The sequence below is a fragment of the Sorex araneus genome, chromosome 5 (assembly GCF_027595985.1).
Source record: "Sorex araneus isolate mSorAra2 chromosome 5, mSorAra2.pri, whole genome shotgun sequence".
In the NCBI taxonomy this organism is placed as follows: Eukaryota; Metazoa; Chordata; class Mammalia; order Eulipotyphla; family Soricidae; genus Sorex; species Sorex araneus.
Genome location: NC_073306.1, coordinates 56961139 through 56980148, shown reverse-complemented (window position 1 = coordinate 56980148; position 19010 = coordinate 56961139). Strand labels below are relative to the sequence as shown.

At 44.0% G+C, this 19010-nt stretch overlaps 1 protein-coding gene across 1 annotated transcript in view; it reads right to left on the bottom strand.

Annotated features, from left to right (window-relative positions):
- FBXO42 (F-box protein 42) overlaps positions 1-19010 on the bottom strand; it is a 75130-nt gene that overhangs the window by 19117 nt on the left and 37003 nt on the right. Inside the window, exon 4 of the mRNA XM_004603369.3 lies at positions 13695-13829. Within this exon, the coding sequence (XP_004603426.1) occupies positions 13695-13829 (135 nt within the window). The remainder of the gene's footprint in view (positions 1-13694; positions 13830-19010) is intronic.

The window sequence follows — 19010 nt, the reverse complement described above, 5'->3', positions numbered from 1 at the left end:
AGTAAATCGTGAGCACAGCTGAGTGTACTACACAACACCCTACCCTCCTCCCAAAGTAAGTGGGAAAAAAAAAAAAGAAAACTATGAGCATATAAAATTTAACCATGGTAATTACTAGCATGCCAATGAATCCAGCAGAAAAGCATTTGACAAACTCTACTTAGCTCATGAAATTCCATGTTTTGGTGTACGATTTGCTTTTTAAAGGGATATGCTCTAAATTGCTTCACTGGCAACAAACTAGACAAAAATTTTCCCCTAGCTGCTTTCAAATTATCCTATTTTGTAGTTATGATGCTAAAGGGGGCATTAAAGAATGAATAAAGGCACAGGGGTTCCTAGACATTCTCTTTCTCATTAACAACTCCACAGGGACGCACTTTCTCAGGGTAGCTCGATGGAAGGCACATGTGCATATCCTTCCCACACAAAACTGGCCTTGAGGGCAAAATCCGATCAGATAGACCAGATCAACCCACAAACCCACCTCCCTTTCTTTTGTGTGGGTACTTTCTTAATAGTGAGGAACTTTGAGTTGGTGGGGGGGAGGGGACTGGGGCAGGGGATGAGGGTGGAGCAGAGGGAGAGAGAGGCGACAATTTTGCTGATAGGATCTAAGCTGGGTCTTGGGAAACTGACCAAGTCTTTGGCTAGATAGAGCTGTCATTATGGTAGTGTGTGAAGTGACTGACCTTGATAGCAAGAGTTCAGAGGTCAGGAGAAGAATAATTTGGAGAGACATTTCCCAGAACGCTACATTAACATCTGAATCAGAAAACCTTAAGAGCAAAAGCGGACAGGCTGGCACTTATAACTCAGGAGACCAGAGAGACCCTTTAAAGAAAAACCACTGGAGTTAAAATTTAACTCCTTTGATCTGCTTTGATTTTCTACATAGTACTTTGTATTAGGAACAAGAAAAGCATGTTTCACAGCTTTATGGTTTGAAAAATGGGGAGTGAAAGGGAAATCTGAAAAGAATACAGACTTTTATGAGTATAAAGTCTGTCTTGGGCTGTAAATATCTTAAAGAAAATAATTATTCAAAATGTCTTGAGAAGGGGCTGGAGCAATAGCACAGCGGGGGGCTGGAGTGATAGCATAGTGGGTGGGGCGTTTGCCTTGCATGCGGCCAACCCAGGTTCAAATCCCAGCATCCCATATGGTCCCCTGAGCACCGCCAGAAGTAATTCCTGAGTGCAGAGCCAGGAGTAACCCCTGTGCATCGCCAGGTGTGACCCAAAAACCAAAAAAATAAAAAAAAATAGCACAGCGGATAGGGCGTTTGCCTTGCACGCGGCCGACCCAGGTTCAATTCCCAGCATCCCATATGGTCCCCTGAGCACCGCCAGGGGTGATTCCTGAGTGCAGGGCCAGGAGTAACCCCTGAGCATCGCCGGGTGTGACCCCCAAAAAAAAATGTCTTGAGGAGCTGGAAATACATTTCAATGGTAGAGCCCTTGATTTGCATGAATAAAATCCTGGGTCCAACCCTGGCACTAAGGGGAAAAATCCCACCAAGATGGTCTCCAAAGTCTATAATTAAGAACCACTTGGAATCTACTTGAAACACAGTGATTACTCTTCTAATGAAAGTATCTTCAACTTAATATCAGTAAGGCAAATAATTACAGAAGGTAATTCTAAAACACAGATATCTAGAAAGTACAAAAATATAATGGTTTTTTTTTTTTAAATCTTTTCGGGTCACATCCAGTGATGCTCAGGGCTCTGGACTCAGGAATTACTCCTGGTTGAGCTCTGGAGATCATATGAAATGCCAGGAATGGAACCTAGGTTGGCCACGTGTAAGGCAAATGCCCTATCATCTGTATCGCTCTGGCCCCTGTAAAGCTTATTTTAAAGAAAGTAGGAAGCAAACAAACTCTTTAGCAAAGTCATTACAAATTCCCAAATCCTGACTTTCTAAAATTTGTTTTCAGCTAAGTGTGCTCTTTAACTTAGTCTGAAACAAGAGAATTAAGTTGGGTTAGAACAAATGTTTTTGCATAAATAAGCATGGCCTTCTTCAGCATCTCTGCCAGAACTGTCCATTGCCTTGCAGGGTTCAAGATTCTCCAAGGGGAGAAAAGGGGGGCACAGGAAGGGGTAATCTGTATGCTTCAATCTGAGCACTGGGCACAGGGTGCAGGCATGATCCTCGAGGCTCCCTAGAAGACTTTACTACGTATTTTTGTTTTGTTTTTGGTCCACACCCAGCTATGCTCAGGGATAACTCCTGGCCCTGCACTCAGGAATTACTCCAAGCAGTGCTCTGGGGACCATGGGATACAGGGGCTCAAATCAAGGTCAGCTGCCTGCAAGACAAGCACCCTACCCACTGTATTACTGTTCTTGCCCCAGATTCCACTATGTTAGCGAAAAACTATTTCCTGAGCCAGAGATGTGGCTCAGGGGAAAAGTACAAGCCCTGCATGCATGAGAGTGCACATAATTCTGACACCATACATATACATGCCCTGAACTAAACTGAACCCAAGCAGGTAAGTCAGAATTCTGTTATAGATCCAACCAGAAAAGCCAGATAGTTTATTTCTTTGTTTTTCAGCCTTCCCTCACTCAAACTTCCCTTTTCTTTTACTTATTCCCTAGCTGCCAACAAACATGGCTATACAGTTACTGGTTGACATCAAACAATTCATTGATACAATATTAGAGGAAGCTTTTATAGATTGTTTTATACTCCCTCCCCCCATTCCCCCATTATTACAATGATACACATATCTTTAAAAATATCACTTCTGGCCAAGAGATGGCTCAAAGGGCTGGAGCACACAGCTTACTATGGGAGACGGGTCTGAAACCTGGCAGTGCACCATCAGGGAGCAAGTGCTGAGCACTAAGGCAGGAATAACTACGAGGCACACCATGTGTGGTCCAAAAACAAAAGAAAAAAATAACGCTCCTTGGGTCACTTGTAGAACACCCAAAACAACTAGAATTTTGTAATGGACCTGAGAATGATTTTAGATACACAGGCATGAACAAAAGGGGGGCTGGAGCAATAGTAGAGCAGTAGGGCGTTTGCCTTGCACTAGGCCAACTGGGCTTCAATGCCCAGCACCCCATCTGGTCCCTGAGCCTCCCGAGGAGTGACCCCTGAAGGCAGAGTGAGAAGTAAGGCCTGAGCACTGCTGAGGGCAGGAAGGGCCATGGTTGGAAAAGGAGCTAATCCAACAAAGATCTTAGACCAGTCTGTCCGGAGGGATAGTGTAGAGGCTAAGTGATCGCCTTATATACTGCCGACCCAGTTTGATTCCTGGCACCACATATGGTCCTTCGAATAGACAGCCAAGAGTAAACCCTAAACACTATCAGGGGTGGCTGAAAAACAAAGAAAAAACTTAGAATCATCATTTAAGTAACATCTGTGCCATCCTTATGGAGATTCCACATGCAAATAGCATCTGGGAACTGGGCATCTTCTGGAAAACACAATATGGAGATGGAGATACAAATATTTCAGTCATGCTAATCAAAGCACATCATCATGTACTAGGGGACAGCTGAGAGGGGTAAGAGCACATGCCTTGCATATGTGGAACCTGAGCTCAACCCCCAATATCGTACAGGGCCCTCAGCACTGCTGACGGTAACCAGAAAAGGAAAAAAGCCCTTCTCTTAATGAAGAATGAATAGCCGGCCTTACAAATTTTAACAAATTCCGTAAGAATTTTAATTTATGTACTTGTTACTTTTGTCCACAAAAACTTTTATTTCCTTAAAAAAAAAATTTAGGGGGCTGGAGCAATAGCACTGCGGGTAGGGCGTTTGCCTTGCACGCAGCTGACCCAGGTTCAATTCCCAGCATCCCATATGGTCCCCTGAGCACCGCCAGGGGTGATTCCTGAGTGCAGAGCCAGGAGTAACCCCTGTGCACCGCTGGGTGTGACCCAAAAAGCAAAAAAAAAAAAAAAAAAAAAAAAAAAGTTAAAAAAAAATTTAGTCACCCAAATAAATATTTTTCCATACATTTCATAACTTTTTTTTTGGGGGGTCACACCCAGCGATGCTCAGGGGTTACTCCTGGCTTTGCACTCAGGAATTGCTCCTGGCAGTGCTTGGGGGACCATATGGGATGCCGGGGATCGAACCCAGGTCGGCCGTGTGTAAGGCAAACGCCCTACCCGCTGTGCTATCACTCCGGCCCCTCATAACTTTTTTAAATGGCCTATAGTCTTCTTTCATCACCAGTTATTTACTTCTTTTTATTTTTTTGTTATATCTTTCCTGATTCTTATTCATACATGTATCTGCAATAATCAGAACATTAATTGGACATAAAATAAATGGAGGCAAGAAAATGAATAAATAAATGAATAAATGCAGTAACTTTTCAAGTTTTGGGAACTCAAGGATAACTTAAGATCACTTAAGATAACTCCCAACTCCTACCAGTACACCATCAATATATACAGAGGTGTCAACTCAATTTCTACATTCCTGCGCCACCTGAGAACTGTATATAATCTGCAATCTGAATCAAAACTATAATAATGCATTAAAAAAAATAAAACCTCATGTTTTGGGGCTGGTGAGAGTACAGCAGGTAGGGCATTTGCCTTGCACACAGCCAGCCCAGGTCCAATTCCTGGCATCCCATATGGACCACCAGGAGTAATTCCAGAGTGAAGAGCCAGGAGTAACCCCTAAGCATAACCAGGTGTGGCCCCAAAACAAAAACAAAACTTTTTTTAATAAGAAAAATACCAGCAAAACTCAACTAAATATAGTGCACAAAATACTTGATAGTACTCCTCAAAATCATCAAGCTGGGGGCCAGAGAGATAGGACAGCAGGTAAGGCACTTGCTGTGCACTCAGCCAACCCAGGTTTGATCCCCAGCATTCCACATGGTTCCCCGAATCCCACTAGGAATGATTCCTGAGGGCTGAGTCAGAAGCAACCCCTAAGCATCACTGGCTGTGACCCCAAAACAAAATCAAATTGTACACACACGCACTTGTACACACACACAAAATCATCAAGCTCATCAAACAAGGAAAGCCAGATGCTATCACAGTCAAAAGAAATTTGAGACATAAAGACATAATGTAAAGACATAAATGTAAAGACATAAAGACATAATGTACCTTGGTTGGGATCTTGGAATAGAAGGCTATTAGATTTAAAAAAAAGGCGGGGGGGAAATCTGAATAAAATATGGACTAGTAATAATATCAATATTGGCTCATAAAAATTGTCATAAAAGTACTAAACTAATGCAAGGAGATGATATAAAAAACTGGGTGTGGGGCTGGAGTGATAGCACAGCAGGTAGGGCATTTGCCTTCCACACAGTTGACCCAGGTTTGAGTCCCAGCATCCCATATGGTCCCTTGAGCATGGCCAGGAGTGATTCCTGAGTGCATGAGCCAGGAGTAACCCCTGAGCATCTCCGGGTGTGACCCAAAAAGCAAAAAAAAAAAAAAAAAAAGAGAAAAAAAAGAAAAATAGAAAACTGGGTGTGGAGTTAAAAAAACTTCTATTCTAAAATTAAAGTATATTCATTTTCTTTAATTGATAATGTGAAATAAATTACAAAAAGTAAAACTACCCACAGGAAAGCATAGTAGAACGAACACAGACTTTTGGGACAAAAATCTTGGGTTTCAGTATCTGCTCCATCATCTATTGGCTGTATGATCTTAGGTAAATTACTAGATGATTCTCTGAACTTCAGTTTCCTCGTCTGTAAAATGGGCATAATAGTAGTGCCAACCTAACTGGGTTGGAATGAAGGTGAGATAGTGTGTATAAAGAGAACGGGACAAACAACTCTCAAGGCCCACCAGCAATCTCTGAACATGAGCCACTTGTACTAAGTAGGGTAAAGGGTATCTATTATAAAGAGCAGCTAAGGGTTCGAGTCCAACAGCTTTCCTTAACTATGGAGTCCTGTGACAAAGAAGACACAGATTGTAGATGAAAACAAGAACAAAAAGCTAAAACCAGGATGACACCACAGGGATTCAGAATTTTCAATTTTGCTTTATTTTGTTTTGGTGCTACAGGGGATAGTAGAACATTGAGCATCCTCATCTGGGACACTTGTCCAAAATGCAGACTTTCCCTGGAGCCCTCGAGATCAGGTGAGTGGGTGTACTACAAGGAGAATTCTGTTTCTGAGTAAGCTTCTGAGATGATTCAGATAAGAGTCATCTACTCTGGTTTTCAGGAATAGTGGTTTGGTCTTTTTCTCCCCATAGAAATGCAAGCTAGAAAGGGGAAAACAGTTTCTTTTTTAATTTTTATGTATTGATTTTTAGGTTACTGGGCCACATCTAGTAATGCTCAGGGGTTACCCTGACTCTGTGCTCAGGAATTACTCCTGACAGGCTCGGGGGACCATATGCAGTGCTGAGAATCAAACCTGGGTCAGCTACATACAAGGCAAGCACCCTATCTGCTTGTGCTCCAGTCCCACAAAATTCTTGATGAAGTAGATTTAATTTGGAGAAGGGGGTGGGAAAAGTCAACTGGCCTCTAAATCCTTACCTAGGGGACGCAGACAGCCCAAAGGGCCCTAGAGCACATATCATGCAAGTGAGTGGTCCTCAATTATGCCCGGGGCATCTACACTCTGGTCCCTGAGCTCTCCTTGCTGAACCTGCCTCTTCTCCCCAAAAAGAAGAAACAGGAAAAGAAACCAAAACACTAGGAGGAAGACCTCAAAAAAAAAAATTCATTTTTTAAAATTTATTTATTTATTTTGCTTTTTGGGTCACACCTGGCGATGCACAGGGGTTACTCCTGGCTCTGCACTCAGGAATTACCCCTGGCCATGCTCAGGGGACCATATGGGATGCTGGGATTTGAACCCGGGTCGGCTGCGTGCAAGGCAAATGCCCTACCCGCTGTGCTATCTCTCCAGCCCCCCAAAAAATAAATTCAATTGAATAAACTTTACCAACATTTCTGGACTCCCAACATTTATATTGTCTGTGCAGAGTTTTAAAACTAGAAACTGCTCCTCTTTTGTAACTGGGCTGGGTTGATCATCAAGAAGTTTTGAAAAGCCAGAATACTCCAAATTCTATTTATGTAATTTTTCATTTAGGGGCCACACATGGTGGTGCTTAGGGCTTACTCCTGGCTTTGTGCTTAGGAATCACTCCTGGCACTGTGTTGGATACAATACGGGGTGCTGGGAATCAAATCTGGGTCAGCCACATGTAAGACAAGAAAGGAAGTACCTGCTGTACTATTTGCTCTGACCTCTTACAACATTAAATATTAAGCAGATGCTAAAATCAACTTCAGCCTAAATAAAGTGTAATTCATTTTAGAAACAGTGGTTTACACTTCACTGTTGGTCCCAAGACGCCTTTATACGCTTAGGGAACTGAACACAGGTTGAATCAAAGGAATCTGATTAAGAATGAAGTTGTTGCCGGGGGCGAATAGAGTACAGTGGGTAAGGGCTTGCCTTGCACACAACAGTCCCCAGGAGCGATTTCTGAGAGCGCAGTCAGAAGTAAGCCCTGAACATGGTCAGGCAAGCCACAACACCCCTCTCCCTTAAAAAAAAAAAAAAAATCAAGTTGTTGCCATAGTATAATAGCAGAAGGTGAAACATCTTGCTTCCTAGGACCACCTAGCAAAACAACAATGTTTACAATTGCATATTCATTGTTACTGGTCAGAACTTCCTCTGCTTCTGTTCTGCTCCCAATTATTTTATCTAAGCAATCAAGCAATCAGTAAAGAACAAGTAAAGACCAGTCAAAGAAGATGACAGAGTCCTTACACCTGCTAAAACATCATAGACAGGTAAAACTTCCTCCTCCATTGTCCCTTTCCCTGTTCACTCTGTTCCTGTCCCACTCAATTCCCCATTATCTTGACTGTCTCAAGCACACCCCCATCTCTGGAACTTTGCAGTGGTCATTCTCTCTGATATGTTCTCTCCTTAGCTATCACGTCCTCAGCCATCAGGTCTTGACTGAAGAGCCTGAGGTCGTCTTCTCTTGAGGTCTACTCCTAATTACACCCACCTATTCCTGAGTCCACTTAACATGCCATAGTTTTGCTTTAATAGTCTGTTTTTGGTTTGGGGACACACCTGGCGATGCTCAGGGGTTACTCCTGGCTCTGCACTCAGGGATCACTCCTGGCAGTGCTTGGAGGACTATATGGGGTACCAGGGATTGTACCCAGGTCAGTCATGTGCAAGGCAAGTACCCGACCCACTGTACTATCTCTCCAGTCCCTTCAATAGTCTTAATCACCTTCTAACACATTGTATCTGTCATTTGGCGGGGGCAGGGGTGGGGATGAGGGGGGTGAGGGGGAGTGTCAGGCCACACCTGGCAGTGTTCGGGGGACTATAGGCAATCCCAGAGGCTGAACAAGGGATGGTGCAAGCAAGCAAGTAAGTGCCTTAACCTCTGTACTGTCCTTCCGGCCCTACAGCTGATGGTTTAAATATCTGTTTCCCTTCATTGGAATTTAATCTCCATTAGAAGTAGAATTTTTAATCTACTTTATCCATCCATCCATCCATTCCTCGAATCTAGAACAATACCAGGCAGAGACCATGCAATTCGTAAATATTTGTAACATGAACAAACACAGGGTGTAAGAGGAATTTAACTGAACAAAAGGCAGGCCTGTGCTGTCATGTAAGAGAAGGCAAACCGTCTATTTTAAATGCAAACTCTCAAGGACTCATTATATATGAGATCACCATTTAAATGTCTAAAGAGATGAAAAACTGAAGTTCTTTCAGATAGTTGATTCCATGTTTTAGCAAAGTGCCCTGCTACGTATCTGGCTATACAAACCTGAAACACAAATCCTTCTTGGATGAATCTTGGCCTTCAATATCCAACTCACCAGAAGTACCATACATTAGTTTTGTTTACTTTGGCCATATCCAGTGATGCTCAGGGTTACTCCTAGTTCTGGGCTCTGAAATTACTCCTGGCAGTGCTGAGGACTGAACTTGGGTTGGCTGCATGCAAGGAAAGTACCCTACTTGCCGGACTACCTCTCCAGTCCCCACATTTTAACATAAAAATTTACCTCAGAGGGGCTGGAGTGATAGCACAGTGGGTAGGGCGTTTGCCTTGCACGCAGCCGACCCAGGTTCGATTCCCAGCATCCCATATGGTCCCCTGAGCACCGCCAGGAGTAATTCTTGACTGCATGAACCAGGAATAATAACCCCTGTGCATCGCCAGGTGTGACCCAAAAAGCAAAAAAAAAAAAAAAAAAAATTTACTTCAGAGGCTGGAGCTCACATACCTCGTACATGGGCAGACCCAGTTTGATCCTTGGTACAATGTTCCCCAAATATTGCTGGGTGTATCCCTGGAGGCCCCCAACCACTGTCAGGGTGGTCTGGGTCATCCCTAGCACCACTGGGCCCTTACACTGAGCCACAGACTCATAAGTGGTCAACAAGTGCCGAGAATTGCCTACTGGCCCCACCCCCACTCCAAACCCAGCACGGCTTCAGAGACAAAAGAGGGGCAGGGGCTCATCACTCAAACCACTCTTCATCCCACCCCTAGGACTCTAGCCCACACCACTGGTCTCCCGCTTATATTATTTTGATACCTACTATCTATTCTGTTTCATTCTGGGGGTCTACCTTAACTTATAGCAATGAAAATATTATTTAAAATGATATCTGGCAGCAAAGGGGAGAGAGTCCAAAGAGCTGGAGTGCACGCTCTGATTCCGGACACCACATGGTGCCCCAGCACTGGTGGGCAGGGCAGCAGGACGCCAAGCCCACAGTCCACAGTATCACAGGCAAGGAGGTCTCCAGGCCCCGGAGCACTCCTGGGGAGACTCTTAGGGAAAAATACTTCACTGCATGTGGCCGGCCTGGGTTGGATCTCCAGCATTCCATATGGTCCCCCCAGCACTGCCAGGAGTTAATTCCTGAGTCCAGAGCCAGGAGTAAATGAGCTGGCTCCTGTCTCCACCTCAGCTTCATCTGTGCCGCTCTTCTCACCGCATTCACAGAGAGATCTGCTTTCAAGTTCTCTATTACGAAGGGGTCAAGCCCCCAACTTACACACGTGGCTTGGCTCAGGCCCTGTGAAATTTTCACAAAGATTTTCACAAAGAAAACTCCTGCAGCTTCTGGGCCCTGTCAGCTGAACCGTTCCAAGACAAACTACAATTAACGTGGCAGGAGTCCCCCATTCGGGGAGCTGATGGCAGCAAGGCCTCAGGCACGTGTGACTCGAGCAGCAGGCTTCCATTCACGTATGGGTTAATGGCACAATCTTCAACACACGACGTTTCTAACATAGGAAGGCTCAAACTCATGACATTCTTTAAATGAAAGAGATACTAAAACATTCCAAAGACTGGCTTCCCCTTTCTGGAAGCTTTCCACTGAGTCTCTGAACAGTATACTCTACTTTTTTGGGTGGGAGGAGGATATGGGAGGAACAGAGGAGGTAGGGGAGTAACTCCTGAGTCCAGATCCAGGAGTAACCCCTGAGCTGGTGTGACCCAAAAAGCCGAAAACAAAAAATATTCAGTCTATGGTACTTTGATATGGTAGCATGATCTGATAAAGACATCAACCAAATTGAGTGTTCCAGACTCATCGGGAGATGATCCAAATAAATAAGTAAAAAGATGCATGCTGGAGTGACATTCTTGGTCAATACTCTCTATTCCCATCCCTAACTATTCCAGTTTGTTTCATGCTTTTCAAAGGGTCACACGCAAAAACTGAGCACTCTTCAAAGCTAATAGCACCACTTGCAGAGGCTCAAGCGCTGGAAGAAAACCTTGTAACTAGCACTAAATGGGTGGTACAGAGCACCTTCCCAATGGCCAACCTCCCTACCCATCACCATGGGCTAAACTAGGTGAGTCAGGCGCACCAAGACACATCAACAACTGTGTTCTATTCAGAAAACCACACTGATGCTTCGGTTGGGAAGCAATTTTGGTTGGGATCATGACAGCATATAGAAACGTTTCCTCAGGCAATCTTCCCATGGGATTTCTGCCTAAAGGAGACTCTCACAGGACTCTCCATTAAACGATTGTTTGTTTGCTTTTATTTTTTTTAAAGACACATTAAAAAGACTCAGTTTTCCTCCACTAAAACTTAAGTGTCAGTTATAGATTAGGCTGAAGTAGCAACTTGATTACTTGAGACACTTTGTCAGGAAATTAAACATTCATTTGTTATTTCATAAAAGGGAAGAGATTAATAATGTATTTCTTAAAACTCAGACACTTTGTAGAATAATTTCTGTAAGTCTTAATTACCAAGGCACTTATTTCGATTTCACTGGGGGATTCAAAAAAGTCTTTAAACTTTATGACTAAAATAAATAAAAACAAAGCTGGAAAGACACTTGTACAGACGGGAAGGCACTTGTCTTCCTTGTGGCAACCTGGTTTTGGTCCCTAAAGCAGTCAGGAGTGACTCCTAAGCACTGAACCAGGAATAGTTCCTGGGCTCTGGCTGAGGCGTGATGTCCCAAACCCAAAACCATGAAAAGATTGGCTGACAACAGGCTTCAAAGGTCCCACACACCAAATCTCCCTTTCTATAAGGAAGAACAAGAGCCATTCCAAATGAACAGTAATAACTGGTTACAGGGCTGGAGAGGAGTACAGTGGTAGTGTGCTTGCATTGCCCACAGCTGGCATCCTATATGGTCCCTCCAGCCGCACCGGGAGTGAGTGATTTCTGAGTGCAGAAATACAAATAAGCCCTGAGTACTGCCAGGTGTGGCCCCCAAACAAAAACAAAACAAATGGTGGTTACAGTAGAGAGAGAGGCAGCACCTGTGCTTTGTGAGTGGCACAATCAAAAACTGCTCGAGAATGGGCCTACACCAAACACAGCAGGGCTGCATTCTAACATGAAGAAAACGCACTGCATTCCAGAATCTAGGGTTCTAAACATTAATACTGCATTAAGTACAACCTGGAACAAAGGATCAAAAGAAAAAACTCTTCAAGTCCTAAAATTCTGAGACCTAAAAACCCTCAAATAAATTTTTTTTAAGAGCTGGAGTGATAGTATAGCGGGTAGGGCGTTTACCTTGCACGCAGCCTCCCCGGCTTCAATCCCCGGCAACCCCTATGGTCCCCTGACCACCGCCAGGAGTAACCCCTGAGCATGTTGGTGTGACCCAAAAAGAAAAAAAAATTTTTTTTTAAATAAAGTTAAAAAAAAAAAAACCCTAACATTTCTCCATCTGTCCAATAATTTTTTTTTTTTTTTTTTTTTTTTTTTTTTTGCTTTTTGGGTCACACCTGGCGATGCACAGGGGTCACTCCTGGCTCTGCACTCAGGAATCACCCCTGGCCGTGCTCAGGGGACCATATGGGATGCTGGGATTTGAACCCGGGTCGGCCGCGTGCAAGGCAAACGCCCTACCCGCTGTGCTATCTCTCCAGCCCCCTGTCCAATAATTTTAATAAAGAAATTCATGGTACATGACCTGGTCCCATTGGTAAGTATTCACTGTTAGTATGCGCCTTATGGTTGCCTACTACGGGGGGAAGAAACAGGAATTCGTATACTGGGAAAGCAAAACCTTAGTTTCTTCTCGTATGAATAAGACATTCATAGCAGTGGTTACAGAAATAAAAGAAAACATAAACTAGCCTTCCCAATCCATTTAAAAACAGAATCTAGTTTTACTCCCTATTTCTCCCAGAGAAATGTAGTAACTTTCTCAGTTACACAGAGGACAGGTAATGATGCAAGGAAACGAAACTCCTGTTTCCTCACCCTTCCTCCAGTGCCCTTTTGAATATATCACGTTGCCTTCTATTTAGTAATCAGAGTAGTAAATCAAGACCTAAATAAATAATGAATCTGCCCATGAAAAACACAAGTCTCCTTAGTCCAAGAGTGAGTTTCAACCTTGAAAAGTCAAATGAAGAATGTTTGGGGAAAGTCTACAAAAAAAAAAAAAAAAAAAGTAGCAAAATACTTTATACTTGTTAGATTCAATTACTCCATCACACCAGTGAAAAGGGAAATAATCCAGTTTTTGTCCACCGGTTTTGGCATAGTGGAACCACACAGGAATGTACCTACCATGGAATCTTCCCACACTCCTGAATTGAAAGTAACTAGCAGAGGCATGTTCTATACACTCCCCAAATATCTGAGCTGGAAACAACAAAAGATATTCAGATCTTAGCCCTGGGACAATAGCTTCTGTCAGTCAGTGATAGTTCTCACGACTCTGTGTTTCTGTTTCTTCTTCACTTTGGACCAAAAACCCTATCACACCTGTACAAGTACTTGAGAAAACCATGCAAGTAAGTTCACAGAGTAGTATAGCAATTTTGGCGAGGGCACCAATACTAAAGAGAAAGTATTACATGTACGTTGAGTGTGAGTGTGAGTGTGTGTGTGTGTGTGTGTGTGTGTGTGTGTGTGTGTGTGTGTGTGTGTGTGTCTATTTAAAAGGATAGAAGGGAGAGAAAATGGCAAGAAGGCACCTAGGATGGGGGTCTCTGAAGCAGGATTCCCTACTACATATACAATTTTTATTTTCTAGTTCAAAGACTTTTCAAAAGCATTATTACTCAGCATGTTTGAGAAAGGACTGGGGGCCCCAGGAGTCTGTCCTTGAATACAACACCAAAGAAGCATCAAGGAGGAATTCCACATAACAAGAATTATCACCTAAAAAGGCAGAGGTCAGCATGTTGTCTCATACCTGAAGCCAAAGGTCGGATCCACTCTTTGCTGTTTAGGTCCAGTCTCCAAAGGTCATTGAAGGCAGCATTGCAGCTACTCTGGGTGCAGCCTCCAAACACGTACATAGACTGATTAGCATCATAATAGCATGCACCTGCAAAGGAAAAACAATAAAAACATTTAATTTTGAAGCCTTTTCAATACCACATCAAAAGTCCCAATCTTCCAAAGATGACTTTTTAAAAACAGTTACCAGGTACTGACTTTCTATAACCAGTTTCAAATCTTTATGTTGGTCAGTAAAACATTAGCCTTGAAAATAAGGCTCAGGTTTTCCATTGTAAATCACAGTGACTAAATAAAATGATGTGTTTCCAATAAATAAATTTAAGAAATGAAATGAAATAAAATAAGGCCCAGGTATGGATGGGATGGAACTGGAATGCAACCGACCTTGATTTACAAATATAAACACAGACAGCTCAACCTATAACAATATCTTAGTAATCTCTTATACAAGGATTTAATGGCTTCAAGGTGAGAAACAACAATCTTCACTAACGATCTTCTTTTTTTTTTTTTTTTGCTTTTTGGGTCACACCCAGCGAAACTCAGGGGTCACTCCTGGCTCTGCACTCAGGAATTACCCCTGGCCGTGCTCAGGGGACCATATGGGATGCTGGGAATCGAACCCGGGTTGGCCGTGTGCAAGGCAAACACCCTACCCACTGTGCTATCACTCCAGTCCCACTAACGTTCTTCTAAGGAAACATTTTTTGATCCTTCTGTTAGCAAATTATCGAGAATAGCACAGTGTTGTTCATCGATTTGCTCGAGCGGGCACCAGTAACATCTCCACTGTGAGACTTGCTACTGTTTTTGGCATATCGAATACGCCACGGGTAGCTTTCCAGGCTCTGCCGTGCAGACGGGATACTCTCGGTAGCTTGAGGGGCAGAGAGGGACGGAGGAATTGAAAATGGGTTGGCCACATGCAAGGCAAATGCCCTACCTGCTGTGCACTGCTCCAGTCTGATTGAGAATAAGCAATATTAAATAAATTATTAAGGCCTGCTATGGGGTCAGGCTTAAGGGGTGGTTGGGAAAACTGAAGACAATAGTGAAGGGAAGGTGCAGAGCTGGTGGGATTGGTGTTGGAATACTGAATACCCGTAACAAATTACATTTAAAAAATTAATCAATTCTTAAATTAAATAAACAAAATAAGGCCCAGAGGCCAGAGGGACAGGGGCAGCAGGGAGGGCACCAGCCTGGCACTTGGTTGCCCCAGAGTAGATCCCGTCTTTGCAGAGCCGAAAGTAAATCCTGAGCAGCAGCAGGCAAGGCCCCCAAACCAAAACAACTGATGAACCATTTAACGAAGGACTGGACAGGAGAGAGCACAGAGGGCTGGCCAGGCACGGCGCTGATTCAGCTCCTGGAATGGAAAGACACTGCCAGTGTCGTCCTGATGGGCCCCAGCACTGCTGGGGCAGCTCTCCTACAGAAATTAAACATGAGCCAGAGAACCTAGGGAAAGTGCTTCTGAACACATCAACAAATTGGCTATGTAATTAAATAAGACAGCAGAACTCCAGCACGAGCACACATGAATGTAGATTAAGGACATTCAATGAATAAAATTTCAGCACAGCTGCATGATTAACCTAAATCTGCATCACTGTCTTTTCGGGTAGACAAAGCGAGTCAGTGCTAACAGATGCACGCTGTCCTCCCGTTTTTTTCTCCTCTTAGCCCTGCTCTTAAACGGTTTTGCTTTGAAATGAAACCAACAGCACAAATCAACAAACAAATCTTTACAGCAAAGAGAATGACAGGAAACAATTTTAATCAGTGGCATGAAGTAAACATACAAAAAGACCAATTAGCTTAGGAAACACAGAAGTACTGTGGTCGCAAAGCAACAGAGAAAAAGCATGATGTTATTAAACCTTTAAATGGATCCAAAAGTCCCCTCAGCAGGTGCTACCCAGTTGGGTGCTGAATAGAAAATCAGTGCAGTAAGAAATGTTTAAAAGGCACAAATGGGGGCAGGGGGCTCAAGTGGCAGAGCATAGCTTTTGTAAGTGTGAGGCAAGAGATTTGATTCCCAGCATCACACGCCCCTCCTATCACTGAGTGTGGCCTTAATGGTCTCTGAGAATCACTATTTGGTGTTCCCACAACAATAAAATTAAATATATTAAAAATTTAAATCAGGGGCTGGAGCAATAGCACAGCGGGTAGGGCGTTTGCCTTGCACTCGGCCGACCCAGCATCCCATATGGTCCCCTGAGCACGGCCAGGGGTAATTCCTGAGTGCAGAGCCAGGAGTAACCCCAGTGCATCACTGGGTGTGGCCCAAAAAGAAAAAAAAAATCAGGGACCAGAGCATTAGTACATCAAAGAGGGCAACTGCTTCACATGCAGCCTACTCAGGTTCAATCCCGGGCACCCACCTATACAGTCCTCCAAGCCTAGACAGGAGTAACCCCTGAGTGCAGAACAAGAAGTAAGACCTGAGCACTGCCAGTTATGATGCAAAAACCAAACTTTAAAATAGGGACCAGAGGGGCTGGAGCAATAGCACAGCGGGTAGGGCGTTTGCCTTGCACTCGGCCAACCCAGGTTCGAATCCCAGCATCCCATATGGTCCCCTGAGCATCGCCAGGGGTGATTCCTGAGTGCAGAGCAAGGAGTAACCCCTGTGCATCGCTGGGTGTGACCCAAAAAGCAAAAATAAATAAATAAAATAAAAAATAAAATAGGGACCAGAGAGATAATATCGAGGGCAAGGCGCCTGCCCTGTATGCAGTGTTCCTCAGTTCAACTCCTGGCACTCCAAATAGACTCCGAGCACTGCCAGGAGTGATCCCTGACTGCAAAGCTAAAAGTAAGCTGTAAGCTGTCAGGTGTGGCAAAAACACACAAAGATAATAAATTAAATTAAGGGTCAGAGAGATAGGACAGGAGTTAAGGTGACTACTGGCCTTGTATTCTGCCGATGCTGGTTTGGTCTAAACCCCAGCACTGTCCAGGGTCCCATAAGCACCACCCAGGGTGACTCCTGAGCACAGAGTCAGGAACAGTCACTGAACATCACTGGGTGTGGCCCAACATTCCCCCTACCCGCTCACAAAAATTTATAAAGAATTGAACTATTTTTTTTTCTGTTTTGGAGCCACAACTGGCTATGCTCAGGGATCACTCCTGATGGGGCTCAGCGTGCCAGAGACGGAACCCGGGTCAGCCGCAGGAAAGGCAAATGCCCAGTCCACTGTTACTACTGTTCTGCCCCAAGAACTGAACTGTTGTAAAAATCACTGTGATCTCTGAAGAGAGCTTTGTATTTCCTGGGCCACACCTGGGGGTGCTCAGGGATCACTGCTGCTGGGGCTCAAACCCTGGCCGGCGACGTGCCAGGCAAGCAAGCGCCTTACTTGCTGGGCCGCTTCTTGAGTCCAATGTTTGTCTTTGTTTTTATTTACTGACTGACTGACTGACTGACTGGTTTGGGAACCACACTTGGCTGTGCCCAGAGCTTACTCCTGGCTCTGAGCTCAGGCATCACTCCTGGTGGGCTCAGAGGATTTTAAGGCAAGGGCCCTACCCATTGTACTATTGCTCTGGATGAAGAGAGCTTTTTATCCCCCAAGAGCTTTTAAGCTACAACGTGTACCTTAACATGGTGTGAGTTCCAAAAAGTGGCCTGATTATGAGAAACAAATACCAGAGTACAGACAAGGAGCAAGAGGGTTAAGTCCTGTCATTGCTGGAGAGCTCACTTAGTCTCTGTTCTTTGGAACAGATGGTCATAATCCTTAACAGACAAGAAAGTCTATTATGAAGAAAAATCCAATAACATCCCATTGCTTGGGGTTGGGGCGATGGTACAGCAGGAAGGGCTTTTGCCTTGCACGCAGCCAACCTGGGCTCAATTCCCAGCATCCCTTAGCATCCCATACGGTCCCCCAAACATGGGTGCCAAGATTAATTCCTGAATGCAAAGCCAGGAGTAGTAGCCCCTGAACATTGCTGGTGTGGCAAAAAAAAAAAAAAAACTACAAACACCTTAACAACAATAACAAAAACCCAATGCTCATGTTTTAGCTTTGTTAAGAACTGCAAAAAATGGAAGCTCAGATAAAAAAGATAATTACTGAGCTACATTTTATTTCCATTAAGGGAGTTGAGCCTCAGATAATATATTGGTTTTTTCATGCTTTCCTTGAATTAGCCACTCCAACAAATAAGGCAATTTTGAACCAAACCAACTGGTGCCAGGAAAAAAAAGTATTATTTTCCTCTTGATAATCCATGACTTCTGAAACCTTAGCGTCTTATTATTATTTCATAAGACAAATTCATGAATTTACAACTAAAAGAGGTAAAGGCCCATTTGTATCTCACCATTCCTCAAAATTACCTCCATACAGCTGCTTCATGCAGCAAACAGCCTAGGGCCTTTACAGTAAAGAGTCAGCAAATGTTCTTCTGCTCTACTTGGACTGAAAACCCATCCACAATTGTGTCCCATGGGGTCCTTACCACATGCATTTGAATCCTACACAAAAATAAGGCAAGCAGCATTTCCTGCTTCCCTTTGAGCAAACAACAGTTTCTGGAAGACAAGGCACAGCCCTTAACTATACAAACCTAATGGAACTGAAACAACAAGTTTCACACACTGTATTTTCAATGTCCACACAATCAATTAAAAAAGCTGCAAGAAGGGGTAGGAGCAATAGCACAGCGGGTAGGGCGGTTGCCTTGCACACGGCTGACATGGGTTTCGATTCCCAGCATCCCATATGGTCCCCTGAGCACCACCAGGAGTAATTCCTGAGTGCATAAGCCAGGAGTGACCTCTGCATTGCCGGGTGTGACCCAAAAAAGAAAAAAAAAAAGCTGCAAGAAGAAGGCAGTCCATTTAGGCAGTTGTTTAAAACTCAGATATAACTCAGAGTAAGAAAAAAATCAGTATCACACAAACAGGGCTGGAATACAGCTGGTAGGGTACTTGTCTTGCACATGGCAAACCCAGGTTTGATCCCCAGTATCCCACATGGTTGCCCAAGTCCCTCCAGGTGTGATCCCTGAGCTCAAAGCCACGTGTCAGCCCTGGGCACTGCCAGTCCCCCCAACCCCCTCCCAAATGCACACAACTATTTCAGTGTTCTATTAAACTTTTCTTTTTTGGGGGGTGGCGTGTGGGGGGTGCACCCCAATGGTGTTAAGGAAAGCCGATTCACCAGGAGTTCAATGCAAGGGTCCAAGTATGTAGTGCTGCTTGGGTCAGAGGAGCACCTGAGTGACCCCGTAGTGTTTGGGGTAC